The sequence below is a fragment of the Salmo salar genome, chromosome 02, assembly GCF_965601325.2.
Source record: "Salmo salar chromosome 02, fSalSal1, whole genome shotgun sequence".
Taxonomy (NCBI): Eukaryota; Metazoa; Chordata; class Actinopteri; order Salmoniformes; family Salmonidae; genus Salmo; species Salmo salar.
Window position 1 is genome coordinate 93,344,579 of NC_138292.1, and position 22,657 is coordinate 93,367,235.

The following is a 22,657-nucleotide window of genomic DNA, read 5'->3' on the forward strand; positions in this document are numbered from 1 at the left end:
AGTCGTTTTTGCTCATCTTTATCAAGGGTGTCAACAATTTTGTCCCCCACTGTACCTCCATACTGCTGCTACATGGTGTAACAATACATCATGTAGATGTATATAATGAACAGACTAGGTCTATACTGCTCCTACATGGTGTAACAATACATCATGTGGGGCTTTAAGGCGATGCTAGTGTGACGTATAATGTAGTGGACGGAACGCTTCTTTCAACAGCAGCAACAGGGAATTTGTAGATCAGTCAGTCGGCAGTCGCCTGCAGTGTCGAACAAGCCCAATACCAAACCAATCAGGTGGTTGTTTGATGAAATGAAGCTTCAGACGCCATTGATGACGTGCTGCTGATAAAGTGATACAGGCATCGGTACACTGCTTTGAAGTTTACTGCTTAGCGATTTGGACGCAGGTCTCGTAGCTCCGATATCAAAAGTAACATCCCTACTGACAACAAGGCAGCAGAGTCTACCGTGCTAATGCGTTCCCACTAGATATCACAAACACACAGTATATGAAAGCATGAGGTGTGGCTGACGTTTACAAGCTGGAGCTAAATACCGAGCTAGCATACAAACTCTGTAGCACATAGTGCATTGTGGGTAGTTTAGAAGATATCCGGAAATAAGTCAAGAAATATGTAACAACGCAAAAACATAACTGTTTGTACTTATAGGGAACCAGATCATGACTACAACTAAGTTACTAAGTCTTTAACCACACTGTGTTGTTACACGGGTGAGTAAAAACTCATGCTTCCTACACCTTAAACTTTAACTTGTAGTCTGAAAATAAAATATACATTTTACTCAACTGCGTTACCCACTCCAGTCAGCAGATGGCGGTGTGGGAATTTAAGGCGATGCTGTTGGTGTGACGTATAAAGTAGTGGACGGAACTCTTCTTTCAACAGCAACAACAGTTATTCAGCCACCTCGGTAGCTTGCTAGACAAAATAGCCGAACCAATAAAGCTCTTTAGACGCTTTCGTGTATATTAGCCACTGTGTTTTAAACCCACTTCTATCGTCTAGTTGTCCGATTTCATTTCATATTTACGGTGTTGTTATTAGTCAGCTAGCGGGCTGGTTAAGTTAGCATTAGCCTAGCTAACATCCCGGACCATGAGTTCACTAAGCTACTCTCCTCCTGCTAAAGAAGAGGAGGCCTGCTGGACGGAGAAAGATGGTCTTGTCAAAGAGGAGGAGGTAGAAGAGGATGTTACAATACAAAAACAAGTAGAGGGTGAGGCTGTTACAGTGAAAGAGGAAGAGAAAAACGTTTCTGTGAAAGACGAGGAAGACCCGTTCAGAGTGAAAGAGGAGGAGGATGTTACTGTGAAAGAAGAGGAAGACCCGTTCAGAGTGAAAGAGGAGGAAGATGTTACTGTGAAAGAGGAGAAAGAGGTGTTCAGAGTGAAGGAGGAGGATGTTACTGTAAAAGAAGAGGAAGACGTGTTCAGAGTGGAGGAGGATGCAGTTTTTGGAGTGAAAGACGAGGAGGAGATGACTGTCACATCGAAGAAGGAAGAGGAGGAAGAAACTGGATATCTGGGCCCGGTTTCCCAAGGGCATCATAAGGCGTCCAATGGTTCTAACGATGAACATGCCCTGATTAACACTCGTAAGTACTGTTTTAAAAACAGAGGCACAAACTGCAGTTGTTGAACTGATGTTTGGTGTTAAAGGGGAAATCTGCAATTGCTACATCCATATTTTTTTCTTTAAAATTATTTATTTATAGCCATTAATTCTTGAAGAATATAACACATGCCTCATGAGCTTAGTTCAACTGTTGTACCCCATCAGAACCCCAAATAAGCTTTTTTTACTCCAATGTTTAGAAACAATGTAAATCAACACTGTATAGCCTCAACATGGTTAAAACTATAATGTTGATATTATGGATGGTCAGTCCTTGCATCCATAGTTCTGTCTATGAATTTGAAATTAGTTACATTTCTCCAGCCCCATCCATCATCTTATTACCAAAACAGTGGTGGAATTACAGCTTTGTTATTGTTTGGACTGCAGATTGGTTGATTGATTGTGTGGCTTTTTTTAAAGGAGCAACCTAGTTTTAAAACAGAAACAAAATGGCTGCCCAGAGACTTGGGCTGTGTTCGAATACTCATACTAACCATACTATATATAATGCCTATTTGTCATAGTATGGATATAGTTAGTATGGATATAGTTAGCATGCCAATGGTTCCTGGATGTTGTACTACATTCGCCAAAATACAAAGTATACATGCAGAGGACACTATTTCTGTGTTTTTAGGGCCCAAAATGCAATTCTTCAGGAAATGGACGTGGCTTCAACTATTTTCAGATTTGAAGAAAATGGCGGAAAATATGCAGCCAAAATCCGACGAGAGAGCGGATACAAATGAATTCATTGCTTTAACTAATTATGACAAATGTTAAGAAAATGTTGACCAATGTAATGACTTTTCAAATAAGTTACATTACACATTACGTTAGCTACGCTATCCTTACAAACCGCATAGCATAACTTTACAGCAGTATGTACCAGTATGTCAGCTAGCTACCTAACTTTAGTTGGCTACTGTCAAAGGAATTTTCTGTCCCAATGATAATAATTAACAATCAATAAGCCTTGACTAATTCCCAAGGTTTGTAAGACAATGGGTTAATAATTAGGCAAGGACTCAGCTTTCTGCAAAAGGTTCATTCAGCTTTATTCAGAGAATGTTCTGAGGTCCAAATAACAAAGACATTTATTTTATAGTTCCCTCCCTGCTAACGCACATACATTTTCACAAACACTAGATATATGAAACACTCCTCGGATTTCTCACAACCGTTAATCACTATCCAGCGCTGTCTGTGCTCTCCCCCCGAGATTAGAGAAACCTTGGAGGTACCTCCCGATTTTCTCCAAAGTCTCTCCAAGTTTCTAGGTCGGGTAAAACAGATGCCTACTGTTCTCTTATCTCCCTGCTAACACCACACACACACACATTTTGTCCTGGCCCTCTACTAGACCTTATGTGACTAACCATTCAGTACCTTAACCTGTTGGGGGTAGGGGGCAGTATTTGCACGGCCGGCTAAAAAACGTACCCGATTTAATCTGGTTATTACTACTGCCCAGAAACTAGAATATGCATATAATTATTGGCTTTGGATAGAAAACACCCTAAAGTTTCTAAAACGGTTTGAATGGTGTCTGTGAGTATAGCAGAACTCATATGGCAGGCAAAAACCTGAGAAGATTCCTTACAGGAAGTGGCCTGTCTGACAATTTCTTGGATTTCTTCACTCTCTTTATTGAAAACTGAGGATCTTTGCTGTAACGTGACACTTCCTAGGCTCTCAGAAGGCGGGAAAAAGCTGAATGATGTCTTTGCGGCCCCTGGCTGAAAAACATTAGCGCATTTGGATAGTGGTCGGTCAGAGTACAATGAGACTGAGGCGCGTGCACGAGGCGACCCCATGTTTTTACTTTCTCTCTCTTTGAACGAAAACAACGACTCCCGGTCGGAATATTATCGCTTTTTTACGAGAAAAATGGCATAAAAATTTATTTTAAACAGCGATTGACATGCTTCGAAGTACGGAAATTGAATATTTAGATTCTTTTTGTCACGAAACGCGTCGGGCGCGTCACCCTTGTTTACCCTTCGGATAGTGTCTTGAACGCACGAACAAAACGCCCTGGGAGTGCATTCTGACGAAGAACAGCAAAGATAATAAAATGTTTCTTATAGTAAATCTGACTTTGGTGAGGGCTAAACTTGGTGGGTGTCTAAATAGCTAGCCCGTGATGGCTGGGCAATCTACTCAGAATATTGCAAAATGTGCTTTCACCGAAAAGCGATTTTAAAATCGAACATAGCGAGTGCATAAAGGAGTTCTGTATCTATAATTCTTAAAATAATTGTTATGTTTTTTGTGAACGTTTATCGTGAGTAATTTAGTAAATTCACCGGAAGTTTGCGGTGGGTATGCTAGTTCTGAACGTCACATGCTAATGTAAAAAGCTGGTTTTTGATATAAATATGAACTTGATTGAACAAAACATGCATGTATTGTATAACATAATGTCCTAGGATTGTCATCTGATGAAGATCATCAAAGGTTAGTGCTGCATTTAGCTGTGGTTTGGGTTTATGTGACATTATATGCTAGCTTGAAAAATGGTTGTCTGATTATTTCTGGCTGGGTACTCTGCTGACATAATCTAATGTTTTGCTTTCGTTGTAAAGCCTTTTTGAAATCGGACAGTGTGGTTAGATTAACGAGAGTCTTGTCTTTAAAATGGTGTAAAATAGTCATATGTTTGAGAAATTGAAGTAATAGCATTTCTAAGGTATTTGAATAACACGCCACGGGATTCCACTGGCTGTTGAGTAGGTAGGACGATTTCGTCCCACCTAGCCCAGAGAGGTTTATTATTCATTATCCATGCTACATAACTACTAATTCATAATGGATTATTGATTCATTTACCTTTATTAGATAATTCTCTTATCAGCTACTTATACATCAAACTTGCCAGTATATTAACTATATTCTAACTAACTACCCAACTTGACTTGATTATTAACGTCATTCTTAGCCAAGAGGTCGTGTGCATTCTCAATGGACATTGTTAATTTGGGTGTGTTCATAAATTCGCTCTGGCTCTCTACTCCGATTTCAGAGCACTCTTGTCTGAGTACCAGAGCGCAGAATAACTGATGAATTTACTGACGCTCAACACCCATTGAATATGGCCGGTGTCAGTAAACGTCTGCAAAAAAGCTCAAATTTAATTGTTGCCAGCAGCACAGTTATTCACCGACGTTCTGGATAACATGAAAACCGCCTAACCAGCTCTGCTAGGGCAAGTAAAATGGTAAGAGTGAGGTTCTCTCTCATTTGTGTCTAGCAAGCTATCCAACCATAGCCAGTTAGCTTGGGTGCTTTACTCTCATTGTGAGGTCAGAACGCTTGGATCGACCCTACTCCTCAGCCATATAGTATTGGTTTACAAACAGTGGCCTTATACGAGCTCATGTTTTGGTTTCTGATGGGGTAATACAGTTGAAACATACATTTCATACATTTAATTTCATGCATTTTTTTGTTGTTGCATTCTGACATAGGTGTTCCTTTTGTCCACGTGGGAAAAGGCAGTGTGGAGTGCAATAGAGATTGCATCATCTGTGGATCTGTTAGGGCGGTATGCAAATTGGAGTGGGTCTCGGGTTTCTGGGATAATGGTGTTGATGTTAGCCGTGGCCAGCCTTTCAAAGCACTTCATGGCTACAGACGTGAGTGCTACGGGTTGGTAGTCATTTAGGCAGGTTACCTTAGTGTTCTTGGGCACAGGGACTATGGTGGTCTGCTTAAAACATGTTGGTATTACAGACTCAGACAGGGAGTGGTTGAAAATATCAGTGAAGACACTTGCAGGTTGGTCAGCGCATGCTCGCAGTACACATCCTGGTAATCTGTCTGGCCTTGTGAATGTTGACATGTTTAAAGGTCTTACTCATATCGGCTGCGTAGGGCGTGATCACACAGTCTTCTGGAACAGCTGGTGCTCTCATGCATGTTTTAGTGTTATTTGCCTTAGTTTATCTCGTCTTGTAGGCTTGTGTCACTGGGCATCTATCGGCTGTGCTTCCCTTTGTAGTCTGTAATGGTTTGCAAGCCCTGCCACATCCAACGAGTGTCAGAGCCTTTATAATACGATTTGATCTTAGTCCTGTATTGACACTTTGCCTGTTTGATGGTTCGTCAGAGGGCATAGCGGGATTTCTTATAAGCTTCCGGGTTAGAGTCCCGGTCCTTGAAAGCGGCAGCTCTAGCCTTTAGCTCAGTGTGGATGTTGCCTGTAATCCATGGCTTCTGGTTGGGGTATGTACGTACGATCACTGTGGGGACGACGTCATCGATGCACTTATTGATGAAGCCGATGACTGTTGTGGTGTACTCCTGAATGCCATCGGAGGAATCCCGGAACATATTCCAGTCTGTGCTAGCAGTCCTGTAGCTTAGCATCTGCTTCATCTGACCACTTTCTTATTGATCAAGTCACTGGTGCTTCCTGCTTTAATTTTTGCTTGTATGCAGGATTCAGGAGGATAGAATTATGGTCAGATTTGCCAAATGGAGGGTTGGGGAGAGCTTTGTATGTGTCTCTGTGTGTGGAGTAAAGGTGGTCCAGAGTTGTTTTCCCTCTGGTTGCACATTTAACATGCTGATAGAAATTTGGTAAGACGGATTTAAGTTTCCTTGCATTAAAGTCCCCAGTTACTAGGAACACTGCCTCTGGGTGAGCGTTTTCCTGTTTGATTTTGGTGGAATACAGCTCATTCAATGCGGTCTTAGTGCCAGCCTCAGTCTGTGGTGGTATGTAAACAGCTACGAAAAATACAGATAAACTCTCTAGATAGATAGTGTGGTCTACAGCTTATCATGAGATACTCTACCTCAGGCAAGCAATAGCTCGAGTCTTCCTTAGATATCGTGCACCAGCTGTTATTTACAAAATACATAGTGCGCCGTCCCTTGTCTTACCAGACGCCGCTGTTCTATCCTGCCTGTGCAGCGTATAACCAGTATGTTGATAATGTCATCGTTTAGCCACGACTCCGTGAAGCGTTAGATATTACAGTTTTGAATGTTCCGTTGGTAGTTTAGTCTTCCGCGTAGGTCATCGATTTTATTTTCCAAAGATTGCACGTTTGCTAGCAGAATGAAAGGAAGTGGGGGTTTATTCAATTGCCTACGAATTCTCAGAAGGCAGCCTGTCCTTTGTCCCCTATTTTTCCACCTTCGCTTCACGCAATTGACGGGGATCTGGGCCTGTTCCCGAGAAAGCAGTATATCGTTCACATCGGACTCGTTAAAGGAAAATATGGATTCTGCCAGTCTGTGGTGAGTAATCACAGTTCTGATGTCTTGAAGTTCTTTTCGTTCATAAGAGACGGTAGCGACAACATTATTTACAAAATAAGTAAAAAAAACAAGTTCCTAACAATGCAAAGAAATTATTTTTTAAAAACACAATTGGTTGGGAATACGTAAAACGCCAGCCTTGCTCTCTGGCGCCATCTTAAAGACAGTTATGCCGTGCTCCACGTTGGATCCAACCTTCGTAAACAAATTGATGTTTATAATGTGTTATTGTCTACTTGATTTCCAGTAGGGTCTCGTTAGTCTGTTTGAACACAGAAATACTTAGCTCATAATGTGTAGAGAATTGTTCCTTGATGTATAAGCTATTGTTCAACACACAGAGCTATTTTCCTTTATTCAGGACATTTAGAATGACAACACATTACAGAGTAGCCTAGTGGGATTATGCACAAAATTATCTGGTGATCAGGTTATGAAATGTCATTACAAATACATTTTAGTTTCCTTGTTTCACCTGAAATATTAAATTAGTCCTAGGTCTATGTTGTTGTTAGGTGAAGTTATGCGTCCTACAGTAGGTCTATGTTGTTGTTAGGTGAAGTTATGGGTCCTACAGTAGGTCAATCAATCAAATGTTTTTATAAAGCCCTTTTTACATTAGCTGATGTCATAAAGTGCTATACAGAAATCCAGCCTAAAAACTCCCTAGAAAGGCAGGAACCTAGGAAGAAACCTAGAGAGGAACCAGGCTATGAGGGGTGGCCAGTCCTCTTCTGGCTGTGCCGGGATGAGATTATAACAGTACATGGCCAAGATGTTCAAACGTTCATAGATGACCAGCAGGGTCAAATAATAATCATATCACAGTGGTTGTAGAGGGTGCAACAGGTCAGCACCTCAGTAGTAAATGTCAGTTGGCTTTTCATAGCTGAGCATTCAGAGTTAGAGACCGCAGGTGCGGTAGAGAGAGAGTTGAAAACAGCAGGTCCGGGACAAGGTAGTACGTCCGGTGAACAGGTCAGGGTTCCATTGCCGCAGGCAGAACAGTTGAAACTGGAGCAGCAGCACAACCAGGTGGACTGGGGACAGCAAGGAGTCATCAGGACAGGTATGTCTATATTGTTGTTAGGTGAAGTTATGGGTCCTACAGTAGGTCTATGTTGTTGTTAGGTGAAGTTATGGGTCAATTTGGCATACACAAAATGTACAAACACTCCTTGTACGGCCGATGGAAAAGCTAGCCAAAGAGCATTTTACTTCTTGAAGTATAAAGCAGTTGATTTGTGGCAATAACACAAACATTATATTAAGCAGGAGATTCAAACGAGCCTTACAATTATAATCCAAAGTTGTAATATTCAGAACACATTGTGTAAAAACCTGAACCTTCGTCCAAAACTAGCGGTTTCCTCATTAGCGTTGTCGGGGTAGGTTCCTTGTCCCTCTTTGGCTTTTTTTTTAAACTTTTATTTAACAAGTCAGTTCAGTACAAATTCTTATTTTCAATGACGGCCTAGGAACAGTGGGTTAACTGCCTTGTTCAGGGGCAGAACAACAGATTTTGTACCTTGTCAGCTCAGGGATTCCAACTTGCAACCTTTCGGTTACAAGTCCAACGCTCTAACCACTACGCTGCCGCCCCAGCTTATTGGTGAAATCAGCAGTCAGACAATATCTTCTTAAAGTAAATCAATCAAACCTTTATTTAATGTAATTGCAGACAGAAGTTGACAGCAGGAACATAAGGCATGTTTCTGAGTAAGTTCTGCTCCCCACCTAAAGGCCCAGCTGATTTTATACATGTGATCCCTCCCTAGTGGTATGATCACCTATGTCAATGTATGTGTGTATCAATAAGCTGAGGTTACCTTATAAGGTAACCTAGTACGGTAGCTTCTCTGAATTTATTAGAATTGTCCACTGTCACACAAGATCAAACTGTCAAAACCAGACAGTGGTTACTTCTCTTTATCTAGTTTCAGTCTGACTCAGACCCAGCCTGCAGCACACTCACAACAGCCAGAGCTTAACCACAAAGACTAATATAGATGGCTTGTGCAACGTATAGTGGCAGAGGTTTTAGACACATAGCAACAGTATCTTATTATAAGGCCTGCAGCAAAACATATGAATCTTAAAGTCCCCTTAATCAATAATGGGGAGGATCTTTGGGACCCACCCCCTACATTCCCCCCCCTGAGACTAATAAGTCTCACAGGTTCAATCATAATATTCTCCTCTGAAATCAAACAGAGTTGGCAAAACCCCAGGATCCATTTGATCCCAGGGATGGTCTGCTAAAAGGAGAAACAACTCCTGAGTCCTGGAATGGTGGTGGGGTGAGTCTGTCTATACTCCCATTCCTCCTGAGTCCTGGAATGGTGGTGGGGTGAGTCTGTCTATACTCCCATTCCTCCTGAGTCCTGGAATGGTGGTGGGGTGAGTCTGTCTATAGTCCCATTCCTCCTGAGTCCTGGGAATGGTGGTGGGGTGAGTCTGTCTATAGTCCCATTCCTCCTGAGTCCTGGAATGGTGGTGGGGTGAGTCTGTCTATAGTCCCATTCCTCCTGAGTCCTGGAATGGTGGTGGGGTGAGTCTGTCTATAGTCCCATTCCTCCTGAGTCCTGGGAATGGTGGTGGGGTGAGTCTGTCTATAGTCCCATTCCTCCTGAGTCCTGGGAATGGTGGTGGGGTGAGTCTGTCTATACTCCCATTCCTCCTGAGTCCTGGAATGGTGGTGGGGTGAGTCTGTCTATATTCCCATTCCTCCTGAGTCCTGGGATGAACCTCATGAGTTGGATGGACAATGGGATTAAGAGAAACCAGAAATGCACCAGTCTCACCTTCAGCACGATTTGCATCAGCTTCCAGCAACACCATCACTCCAGCATGTTCCAGAGCAGTTAGTCATTCTCTTCCAAATACAAACAGTAGCCAAAATCACCAATCCCACTACAAGTACAGGAGTAAACAATGAAAACAAAGTCAACATAACTTTCCCTATTACAGTTCCAAATTTAGCATTAAACCAGTCACCAATTTTGTCAAAGACAGATTTTTCAGATTTTGAGAGTTTTACTAAGATCAGCGATCTGATCCATTATGGCAGTCATATTCTCAGAGGAGTCAGGGAGGAGCAGAACACAATTATCAGGATCAATAATACCTAGTACGTTACAGTGTCCTCCTTCCTTCTCCAAAAGATTATCTAAAGCCAACTCATGGTGGCCGACGACAGCTTTCGGATGTTGGACATCTAATGAGAGTTGGCTAAATCCTGGGATCGTTAAACTCATATGGGCCTGTAAATAATAGGTTCAATTATTCACCCACTTTCCCAGGACAGCCACACCCCAGGACGGAATGACTGACATACCAAAAATCTCACCCGGGCATAGGACATGACCATAGTCTTCCTGATTGTCTGGGATGAGTCGTTTGGCACGCTTCAGTTCCCCAGAGTTGGTTTTACCTGTCTCATTGATCAGGTCGGTGACCAGAATTCTTAACATGTACATTTCTGTTCTCCCCAAATAACAACATCCACCCCCATCCAGGAGGTAAAGTGAGGTATCCCCTGTCACTGCATACCCACATCCATCCAAAAGGTGCTCCCATGCATTCCTCCATCCTGGAAAAGTTTACACCTGTCACCTGTTGCATTGCCCATGTGCCAGATGTGTTCCCCTTTAATCCTATGTATGTCACTGCTTTCACCCATTTATTATTGTCCACATCCCCGTCCACAAAGGGAACCAGTAGGATTTGGAGAGCAATAAATACCCTGCATGTGTTTCTATGGTTGTGATTTTCTTGTTTCACAACCATAGTGTGTGATGGTGTCCTCGACATCTGATGACTCTTCTGGTTCTGTGGCTGAACCCTCTGTTGGTTCTTCTGGCCTTTGGTCTCGGCCCTCTGGCTGTGGTCTTCCCCGTTTCTCCTCTGGCTGTGGTCTTCCCCGTTTCCCCTCTGGCTGTGGTCTTCCCCGTTTCTCCTCTGGCTGTGGTCTTCCCCGTTTCTCCTCTGGCTGTGGTCTTCCCCGTTTCTCCTCTGGCTGTGGTCTTCCCCGTTTCTCCTCTGGCTGTGGTCTTCCCCGTTTCTCCTCTGGCTGTGGTCTTCCCCGTTTCCCCTCTGGCTGTGGTCTTCCCCGTTTCCCCTCTGGCTGTGGTCTTCCCCGTTTCTCCTCTGGCTGTGGTCTTCCCCGTTTCCCCTCTGGCTGTGGTCTTCCCCGTTTCCCCTCTGGCTGTGGTCTTCCCCGTTTCCCCTCTGGCTGTGGTCTTCCCCGTTTCCCCTCTGGCTGTGGTCTTCCCCGTTTCCCCTCTGGCTGTGGTCTTCCCCGTTTCTCCTCTGGCTGTGGTCTTCCCCGTTTCCCCTCTGGCTGTGGTCTTCCCTGTTTCTCCTCTGGCTGTGGTCTTCCCCGTTTCCCCTCTGGCTGTGGTCTTCCCCGTTTCCCCTCTGGCTGTGGTCTTCCCCGTTTCCCCTCTGGCTGTGGTCTTCCCCGTTTCCCCTCTGGCTGTGGTCTTCTCCGTTTCCCCTCTGGCTGTGGTCTTCCCCGTTTCCCCTCTGGCTGTGGTCTTCCCCGTTTCTCCTCTGGCTGTGGTCTTCCCCGTTTCCCCTCTGGCTGTGGTCTTCCCCGATTCTCCTCTGGCTCCTCCTCATCGGTGGATCTCAGCCTCTTTTGTTGCCATGGTCACCTGGAAGGGTCCCATCCATCTTGGCTGGTTCCATTTTCTCTTATGGACTCGTAGTTTCACCCAGTCTCCAATGTTTATGGGAAGCTCGTCAGGGTCTTCACCTGGGGGAACCTCGTTTGCTTTGCTAGTGTGAGAGTGGAGAAAACTTACAGCAGAGGTTAGTTCCTTCATGTACTCAAGATGGTCACACAGTGTCTCAGTTATTTCTATCTGTCGGTCAGTCATAGGTCTCACCCCTGGGGTGTTCATTGGTCATCTTGTTAACATCTCATAAGGTGTACACCCAATACCGTTGTTAAGGCTGCTGCACATTTTCATGAGGACAAGGGGCAAGCATTCCACCCAGCTCATTTTTGTGTAATGACAGGCTTTTGCAAGCCCCCCTTTGATCATTTAATTAACCCTCTCTGTAATCCCGTTACTCCACGGGTGATAGATGGACACAAACTTCTGGTCAACACATCATTTTGGCCACTTGGGCAACCACATCTCCTATGAGATGGGTCCCATTGTCTGCAGACATTCCGAACCTGAGTATAATTTCCCTAACTAGCAATTTTGCAACTGTACGCGCAACGCAGTTGGTAGTGGGATGGTTCCACCCACCTGGTAAACCTGTCAATTATCACCAGGCAGTATCTCTTTCTTTCTTTTCACTCTATCATGTCTATGAAGTCCATAGCAAGGTGGACAAAAGGTCCTTTTGGAGGGGAACTTCCCTGATTGCAGTGGAGTTCCCTTGTCTATGTTATATAACAAACATGTCACGCAACGATAAATGAACTGTTATGAACAATAGCCAATGTGTTGGGTTTTCACAGCTTCAATCACCTGTTCAACATAAGGTCTGTTTTTAATAGGTGTGTCTGTGGTATTAGTCAACTCTCCTGCTCTCTAAACCCCACTATGCTGAATCTGAGTATAAAGTAAGGGCCTTCACTTCCCCCAATTCACAAGCTGTGTTCAGAGCTAATAAATGTGCTGTGATAAATGTTCTGGTAGGGGCCGTATAACCTCAATGTCACCTCCCACATCTACTACAGCTGATCCTACATGTGTCTTCCCTGTGCTTTGATCTATATAAGTAGAACCATCAACAAACAGCACCATGTCAGAGTCAAGCAGAGGTTCATCAAACAAGTCTTTGTCCAGTACACATTCCTGGGCTGTCCCCATGTCCCTGTTATTGTTCCTTCATTGTTGATTCTGAGGGAAATAACAACTGTTGGTGTTGTGATTTCCCATTGGCCACGGCTCTTCTCTGTCATTAACTTGTCCTCCTTGTCCATAGGGCATAAGTGGCCCCAGGGAGCATATTCTGCTCCAGGCGAGTGGTACTGTGGCTGAGTTTCCTCTTCCTCTGCCAGACCCAAAGTTTCCTCTGCCCTTATTGTAACCTCTTCCTCTTTCATTTCCCCCACACTGTGAACTCGCATGCCCCAAATGCCCACAGGTCCAGCATTGAGTGTTGTTCCAGTCATGCAGGGCTCTGGCGGGCCCACGTCCTCTTCCAGTCCATGGTTGAGGGTCACCATAAGGTTGAGTGGTGAAAAGCACATATCGGAGTCCCCTTGAGGATAATTGTGGTAGCATCTCCATTTTCTTCTGTCAGTGGTATGAGAGGGTAGATCTGTGTATAGTCACCTGGAGGTACTCTGGGTTGATTTTCATACGGCGGCAAATAATTGTCAAATATTTTAACAGACATCAATGGTTGTACAACTTCATGGGTATGCTCTGGGCATCACCTTTTACCTCAAATAAACAGTGGATTTCTGCTGTCGTGGGCCTTTAACCATCTGTCTGACTTTGTTGTTCACACAGGAGAGAGATGTGACTATCGTGGATCCTCTGGGGAGCCTCAACAACATCATGATGCTGATGAGGCAGAGGAGAGTCTCTCCAGATCAGAACACCTCAAGAAACACCAGCGGAGACCCACAGGAAAGAAATCTCAGTGCTGCTCTGACTGTGGGAAACGTTACAAATATTCATCAGAACTTAAAATACGCCAGCGAGTACACACAGTAGAGAAACTTCACCACTGTTCAGATTGTGGGAAAAGCTTTTCAACATCACAGATTTTGAAGCTGCACCAGAGAATTCACACTGGAGAGAAACCTTATAGCTGTGATCAATGTGGGAAGAGTTTTGTTCAATCTAGCAATCTGACAGTACACCAGAGAACACACACAGGAGAGAAACCTTTTAGCTGTGATCAATGTGGGAAGACTTTCATTACATCTAGAAATCTGACTATACACCAGCGGACACACACAGGAGAGAAACCTTATAGCTGTAATCAATGTGGGAAGAGTTTTATTACATCTAGCCAGCTGACTACACACCAGCGAGTACACACAGGAGAGAAACCTTATCACTGTTCAGATTGTGGGAAAAGCTTTTCAACATCACAGACTTTGAAGCTGCACCAAAAAACACACACAGGAGAGAAACCTTTCAGCTGTGATCAATGTGGGAAGAGTTTTATTACATCTGGCAATCTGACAAGACACCAGCGGACACACACAGGAGAGAAACCTTATAGCTGTGATCAATGTGGGAAGAGTTTTAATACATCTAGCCATCTGACAATACACCAGCGAGTACACACAGGAGAGAAACCTTTCAGCTGTGATCAATGTGATAAGAGTTATACTGCATCTAGCCATCTGACCAGACACCAGCGGACACACACAGGAGAGAAACCTTATAGCTGTGATCAATGTGGGAAGAGTTTTACTGCATCTAGTGATCTGACGGTACACCAGAGAACACACACAGGAGAGAAATCTCATAGCTGTGATCAGTGTGAAAAGAGATACTCTCGTAAAAGATTTCTGATCAAACATCAGAAAATACATACATGAAGGAGTTATTTCGTGATATCAGTTAAATAACAATGTAGAGTGTTTTTAACATTGTAGTAGGAGTATTTTAAGGAATTTCACAATGTAGAACCCTAAACGTTTGCCCCATTCAATTGATTTCAGCATGATAGGGATATTAGCCTCAGGGGAAAAATCCAGGCTCTGAATTGAAAGAGTACTGTTTATGTGATTGTATAGATAGAAAAATTGTGGGAAAAAAATGTTTTCTTGTTTTTAATTGTTGACAGCCAGTAGACACCATGTTTATATTGGTGAAGGTGAAGCATTGTAGTTGATTTTAATGTGAAATGGAAGTTGTTTTCTGTTGATGGTAAGCATTCTCTTAAGGTGTTAGTCTTTTTGGTTTTTCCATGTTATGTTTTGAGGTTGGACTTTAGCACGTCTAGCTCGTTAGCACGTCTAGCTCGTTAGCACGTCTAGCTCGTTAGCACGTCTAGCCCGTTAGCACGTCTAGCCCGTTAGCACGTCTAGCCCGTTAGCACGTCTAGCCCGTTAGCATGTATAGCTCGTTAGCACGTCTAGCTAGCTCATTAGCACGTCTAGCTCGTTAGCACGTAGGACGCACTGATTGGTGTCACCTCGTTAGTCAGTATGTGTTACACCTGTGCTGGCTTGTCCATCTCGTTAGTGGGAAGGTGTTTCACCTGAGCTGGTCCAGGTTCTATTTAAGAGTGTCTGGCCCAGTGCTCCAGTTGTCTTGATACATGTGGAGAGTCAACACCTTTAGTTGCTCCACCTTTTTGGTTTACTTCCTGTCTTTAAGTTTGGTGTGGGTTTTTCTTTTGTTTGCCTCTTCTTGGGCAGATTTAGTGGGTCTCATGGTGGGTGTCTTTTAGGTCCCAGTTGTTGTTACTAGTCAACTTTCAGTGGACACTGTGAGAGCAAAATTGCAAGATTGTTATTATACTTTTATGCAACAGAATAGAGGGTTCTTATAACTATTGTGTCTGTGTGTTCTACTGAGGATGGGCCTCTGGGAGAAAACGCTGATAGGAGATTTACAATGTCTTTTGGGTGATAACCTAAAGAGACTGCATTCCAGAGCATGAGTTAATGTTTCTGTTCTATATGGTACCAGGGAGAGATGACCCCAGGGCCAGACCCTGGTCTCTACACAAAGAGTACTGTTTTTACAGCAGATACTGGCTGCTGAGAATTATAAGTATCTTTCATACAAATCTTAACCTTGTGACCCGTTCTATACATCTGTTGTTGGTCATGTAGGTTGAAATGGGTGTATCTTGGCTTTAAAATACCTTTGTACTTTTGTCTCGGGGCTCTCAACGAATCATCTGGGGGTGATTCGTCGACCAGCCATCATTTATCATAGAGCACTCAATTGATTCACATTATATGTGTGTGTTGTATTGACCTGCTGCCTTATAAGTGAATAAAGATTTAGTTTAAGAATAACTCTGACTTGTGTGATAAGTTTGTCTCTCATTTGATATTAAAGAAAATAACAACCACATTTGGGGATGTGAATCTTCACTTGGTGACCGCTCCTTGTGACCTGGGTAAATGGTGCACCAGGGATCCCTCTAACTTGGGATTTCAGGGAGACCACACTTCGGGAACGGAGCAGATGGACCCACCTTTGATCTGAGAGGCAGCGAGCCGAGTGGATACCACATCTCGAACATAGTTAAAAAATAAAGAGTTGAGCGAAGCACGCAAAGTGTAGTTTTTAGAAAATCCTCGTAGGCTCTGAGTGTGTATTCCTGTGTGGAGGTGTAAACAGGGCCCAGTCAGAATCTGAGGCTGAGTCAGCTGTCTGTGCAAACTGGATGAAAACTAGAATCTGTGTTTACTAGTTAAGACCATTTATGATATAGTATAAGATAGTAAGGTGTAGCTGTAATTGTTTTAAACCTGTAATTGTTGTAAACCTGGACCCCATTTTAGAAGTATTGAAAGATGTAAATGTATTTGTTTCATTATCCTAGGAACTAACTATGAGAGAGAAATTAGAAAATATTCCTGCAGGTTAAAATATTGTTGAAAAACATCTATTTGATTAGGTATGTTTGGGAATAGCATTGTGTGACTGTGATATGAGAGTTGTGTGACTGTGTCTTAATCGGTGGAAGTCGTCTGGCCCATAGCTAGCCCACAGAGATCTATAGCTTCCGGCGTCCCTAGAGATCTATAGTTCCTCCGAGCAGCCCCAGAGGTCTATAGCCTCCTGCGGCGGTCATAGCCCCTGAGCAGCCCCAGAGGCTATGCCCCGGGTCTAAGCCTCCGAGGCAGCCCCTGGGCAGCCTCCTGAGGCGCCCCTGGGCAGCCTCAATGAAGCCGGTGCTGTGGATAGCTGAATCGTTATCTTGGGGTTCCTTCACTGCCCATCATAGAAGATCACGGGGTGGTATTGAGATATATGTATGATATTTTAGAAAGCAGCAGAAGGTCTATAGTTCCTGGGAGGCTTGATTTTGCCGTGGTCTCTGGGAGGTTAGAGAACCGTTGACGATCCGGTCATTGTCCGGGAAACAAAAGTTTATTTTTTGTTCTGCTGGGAGTATGTTTGGAGAGCTGCTTCGTAGCTATGGAGAGTCCTTGAAAAAGCAAATGAAATGGTTGTTGTGAGTACCTAAGAATTACTTACATTTTATATGGATTCTGTGAATATATGAAAATATGATGAATTGTATGTATGTATAATCGATTACTAGAGATTTGATGAAGTAATACTGGGAATATAATTAGATACAATTTAAACAACCCATATATAGACGAACATAGGCTTTGAGTTGGTATCTTTAATGGATCATTTGATAAAGATGAGGTTTAAGCATTATTAAACAGTCTACAAAGTCTGGGCAGTTGGATGAAACTATAAAACGCTTATTGGACATTCTCCATCCGGGTACTACATTTGAAATAAAACTGCCCTTAAGGCCTGGGGGGGGGGGGGGGGTCTTCCCAGTATGAGAGGAGTTGCTAGATTTATTGAATAAACTTTTTTCCATAAAGTTAGAGTGAGCCAAGGTAACTATGTAAATGTCTCTCGGACAAGGTGACTTTTATCAATTTACACTCTAAAAAGTCAAGGTTCCTGGAGGATCCTGTAGGGGTTCTTCAAATTGAAACTGTGGGGGAACCCCTAAAAGTTATTTGAAGAACATTTTGTGGGAACCTCTAAGTTCTTTGAAGAACCCCTTATCATGGTTCCTCAAAGAACCTTTTGGGGTTAATTTTTTAACTCCCTGTCCACCCTCCCTCCATTATAAAAACATATTTTAATCATGACAATATTGATTTAAATAATTCATTGTTTATTTAGTGGCACCACAAATGTGAATTAATATCTACAAAACAATTGACCAAACAAAACACATTACCAAATTGCAACATTTCTGCAGACATGTCAGACCATAAAAAATAATACATTTACTTTGTATAGTGCTTTTCATGACATTTAAAAAATATATAAATAATGATATACAATAAAAACAACATTAAAAATGAATCATAGGTAAACTAACAACTTTGTAGACTTGATGCTAAATACAGATTTTTCAGCTTTAGTGTGTATATCATATCCACTTAGTTATGTTAGGAAGTTTGCCATCTTTATGAACTGGCCCTGGTAACTTCACCCCAACTTCTCTTATCGCCAGAACACAGTATCTTAACAACATAATTGTTTTTCTGACATTTTTGGGAAATTTAAGGGATACAGCCCTAGCAGAGCCCCAAGTCCCATGGGGACGTCCTCGAGGGCCTGGATGTTCTCCCCATCAAAGGCCAGCGGGATTTCACTCTCATGGTGAAATGGATTTCCACCGATGTGCAGTAAAGGAGTGAAGAGCGGAGAAATCTGTGTCAACAAAAGTAAGAAAATATTAATATACATACAATTAACAAAGAACATAACAAATGTTCAGCTGTAGTTTTATATAAGCATGCACACCTATGTTTATGAAGAAACAGATGATTGGTGCATAGACATACCTTGTCACGGACATAAAGGCCACTCGGGTCCTCATTGAAGAGGTAGGGCAAGAGCAGAATCGCTGCTGTGGTCTCCAGTCCTAGTAAAGTAAAGCAATGATCTTACTACACTTGCTAATTTTATTACAAAATACATTAGAGAAAGGGAAGGAATAAGAGCTGTTGTTGGCTTTATGGAAACGATATACAATATATGGGAAAGAATATAGTTGAGGAAATAATCCCAACCTAGTTGTGCCTAGTTAGGACATAACGTTAGCTAGCTAGCTAACGGTACTGTACTGTAGCTCATACAACGCCGACGGTCAAACCCGGCTTTCTAATATTTACGTCCATTATCTATAGTAACGTTATGGAAGATATTCACAGAAAACCATCATTGTCTTCGTTATTCATTATTAGTATGTTATATTATTATAATAAATGATTTCGAGACATATTCAGAGCCAAACATCAACCCAACATAACCTTTTAAACTGTTGTCACATCCAAACTTGTCACCATCGTTTTCAGTTGTAATTGCGAAGTTCCCGGAAGAAGTCCAGCAACAACGGAGGTTCCTCGATGAACCCACCTTCTAACAAGTTCTTTGAACAACCTTTTGGGGCCGTTTTTCATTGACCAAGAACCCTACGGTTCTTAGGGGATCTGAGAACAACTCCAGTTGAACCCTTCATTTTTAGAGTGTAGTCGCCTCTATTTACTCTCAGATTCAAACATGATGATTAGCATCAACGATCAAGTCTGCTGCTGCTGCTCCAATACATTATGAGGTGAGACGGTGAACTGATGTTGAACTGGGCAGTCAGCTGCTGCTGCTCCAATACAGTATGAGGTGAGACGGTGAACTGATGTTGAACTGGGCAGTCAGCTGCTGCTGCTCCAATACCATATGAGGTGAGACGGTGAACTGATGTTGAACTGGGCAGTCAGCTGCTGCTGCTCCAATACAGTATGAGGTGAGACGGTGAACTGATGTTGAACTGGGCAGTCAGCTGCTGCTGCTCCAATACAGTATGAGGTGAGACGGTGAACTGATGTTGAACTGGGCAGTCAGCTGCTGCTGCTCCAATACAGTATGAGGTGAGACGGTGAACTGATGTTGAACTGGGCAGTCAGCTGCTGCTGCTCCAATACAGTATGAGGTGAGACGGTGAACTGATGTTGAAACGGGCAGTCAGCTGCTGCTGCTCCAATACAGTATGAGGTGAGACGGTGAACTGATGTTGAACTGGGCAGTCAGCTGCTGCTGCTCCAATACAGTATGAGGTGAGACGGTGAACTGATGTTGAAGCGGGCAGTCAGCTGCTGCTGCTCCAATACAGTATGAGGTGAGACGGTGAACTGATGTTGAACTGGGCAGTCAGCTGCTGCTGCTCCAATACAGTATGAGGTGAGACGGTGAAATTTTATTTATGTTATTTTATTTAACCAGGAAGGGCTCATTGAGATTTAAAATCTCTTTTTCAAGAGCATCCTGGCCAAGATAGGCAGCACCAAGTCATTACAAAAATTACAGACAAACAACATGAAAAACTACAATTAATCTAGTAAAAACCATAGAATATAACAAAATCAAAAACAGCAAATTAAAAACATTGACAGGTCAGGGAATCAGTCTCAAGATCATTCATCAGTGATTTAAAAATACCAATCGGGACAAGTTCTTCCAGTTTAAAAGTATTTTGTAAGGCATTCCAAGACGATGGCGCAGAGTACATAAAAGCCCTTTTACCAAATTCAGTTCGGACATTTGGAACAGTTAGCAGGATAAAGTCCCGCGAACGAAGAGAGTACCCACCACATTTCTGAACAATAAAAATGCCCAAATAAAAAGGTAGTAAACCCAAAATGGCTTTGTAAATAAAAGTATACCAGTGACTGAGCCTACGAGTGACTAGAGAAGGCCAGCCAACCCTGGTATACAAAGTGCAGTGGTGCGTAAGGGTTTTGCAATTTAAAATAAATCTCAAAGTGCCATGGTAAAGGGTGTCAATTGATCTCAAACACTGAGCGGAAGCATTCATATATAAAATATCCCCATAGTCTAGTAAAGGCATAAATGTAGCTGATACTAGCATCCTTCTGGCTTCAAAAGAAAAACAAGCCTTATTCCTAAAATAAAATCCTAATTTCAGCTTCAATTTTTTTGTAAGTTGTTGAATATGCATTTTAAAAGAGAGGCCATCATCAATCAAAATTCCAAGATATTTATATGAGGTTACAACCTCAATCTCCTTGCCCTGACAGGTAGTAATAGGTGAAAGGTTCAGAGGTCTATTTCTTGCTTTAGAAAACACCAGTAGTTTAGTTTTGTCAGTATTGAGGATAAGCTTCAATTGAGACAAGGTATGTTGAACAGTATTAAAAGCAGTTTGCATGTTCTGGAAAGCTTTTGTAAGAGATGAGGCACAACAGTAAATAACAGTATCATCAGCATAAAAATGAAGTTGTGCATTTTTGACATTTTTGTCTAAATTATTTATATAAATAGTGAATAAGAGAGGACCAAGTACAGAGCCTTGGGGCACACCATTTAAGACAGACAATTTAACAGACCTAAGCCCATCAAATTGAGTGCACTGAGTTCTATCAGACAGATAGTTAACAAACCATGCAACTGCATGCTCTGAAAGACCTACACTCAACAATCTCTGCCTTAGTATAGCATGATCAACTGTATCAAAAGCCTTAGAGAGATCAATAAAAAGTGAGACACAATGCTGTTTTTTGTCAAGAGCTTCAGTGATATCATTTAAAACCTTCATGGCTGCTGTAATTGTGCTATGCTTCTTCCTGAAACCCGAATGGTACATTGATAAAATAGAGTTAGTAAATAAAAACTATTTTAGCTGTTCACTCACAAGGGTTTCAAGTATTTTCACCAGGGGTGACAGCTTTGAGATAGGCCTATAATTATTTAAAAGAGTTGGATCTCCCCCTTTTAAAAGTGGCAGGACAAATGCTGATTTCCAGATCTTTGGAATTTCATTACATTCCAGGGTTAGATTAAACAGATATGTAAGTGGTTCAGCTATGAAATCAGCTGCCAGACTAAAAAGCAGGGATCCAAAAGATCAGGACCTGCAGGCTTTCTCTGATCTAAGGATTTCAGGGCTTTATGTACCACCTGCACTGAGAATGGCAAAAAGCTAAAAGTTTGACCAGCTCTCACTGGTTCATCCACACAGGGTTGTACAGAGACAGAGGACACTGAATCAAACAGCCTACCAGATGATACAAAGTGCTCATTGAAACAATTCAGCATTTCAGTTTTGTCATATATAGCAACAGAGTCCTTCAATACACATGACGGTAATTCATTAACATTACTGTTACCAGACATAGACTTAATAGCCTTCCAAAACTTTCTAGGGTCATTCAGGTTATCAGTGGTAACAGACATAAAATATTCAGACTTGGCCTTCCTAAGAAGAAAAGAACACTTGTTTCGTAACTGCCTAAAAACAAGCCAATCAGCATCAGAACACGATTTCCTTGCTTTAGCCCAGGCTAGATTACGGTCGTGAACAATGCAAGAAAGCTCAGACGAAAACCATGGATTATCCCTCCCTTTAACCCTAAACCTGCGGAAAGGAGCATGCCTGTTTACTATTTGGAGAAAACCATCCTGAAAGAATTTCCAGGCAGTTTCCACATCAGGGATAAGCTCAATCTTGCTCCAGTCAAAATAAAACAAATCATGAAAGAAAGCCTGCTCAATGAAACACTTCAGATTTCTCTTACGAATAAAACGCGGGTTAGACTTAGAAATCTTAGTATTTCTAATAGCAACAACAGCACAATGGTCACTTAAATCATTACAAAAAACACCAACCGCAGAATATTTATGTGGAACATTTGTCAATATCAAATCAATCAATCAGGGTAGATTTATCTGGGCATTTTAGATTTGGGCGAGTGGGTGAGTTAATCAACTGGGTAAGATTCATAGAATTACAAAACATTTTTAAATCATCAGACACCGGCATTAACCAACACCAGTTGAGATCACCAATCAAAATCATTTCACTGTAAAGAAGTTTAGACATGAGATGCGTCAAAGAAGAAAATGCATCACCGAGAGCAGAGGGGGGTCTATAACAGCCAATCACAGTTATAGAAAGACCCTTTGAAACCTCAATATTCAAAGCAAGAAATTCCAACTGTTTACAAATAGTTTCAGACTTTGCCACACTTACAGGGAATTTCGTTTTTACATATATAGCCACACCCCCACC

The 22,657-nt window shown here is 42.4% G+C and overlaps 1 protein-coding gene across 1 annotated transcript; it reads left to right on the forward strand.

Annotated features, from left to right (window-relative positions):
* Window positions 1–262: 262 nt before the first annotated feature.
* LOC106592120 (uncharacterized) lies at window positions 263–15,875 on the forward strand. The gene is made up of 2 exons (XM_014183426.3): window positions 263–1,619; window positions 13,396–15,875. Exons 1-2 carry the CDS (start codon window positions 1,121–1,123, stop codon window positions 14,439–14,441), a joined length of 1,545 nt encoding a protein of 514 aa, XP_014038901.3. The 5' UTR covers window positions 263–1,120; the 3' UTR covers window positions 14,442–15,875.
* Window positions 15,876–22,657: the final 6,782 nt, after the last annotated feature.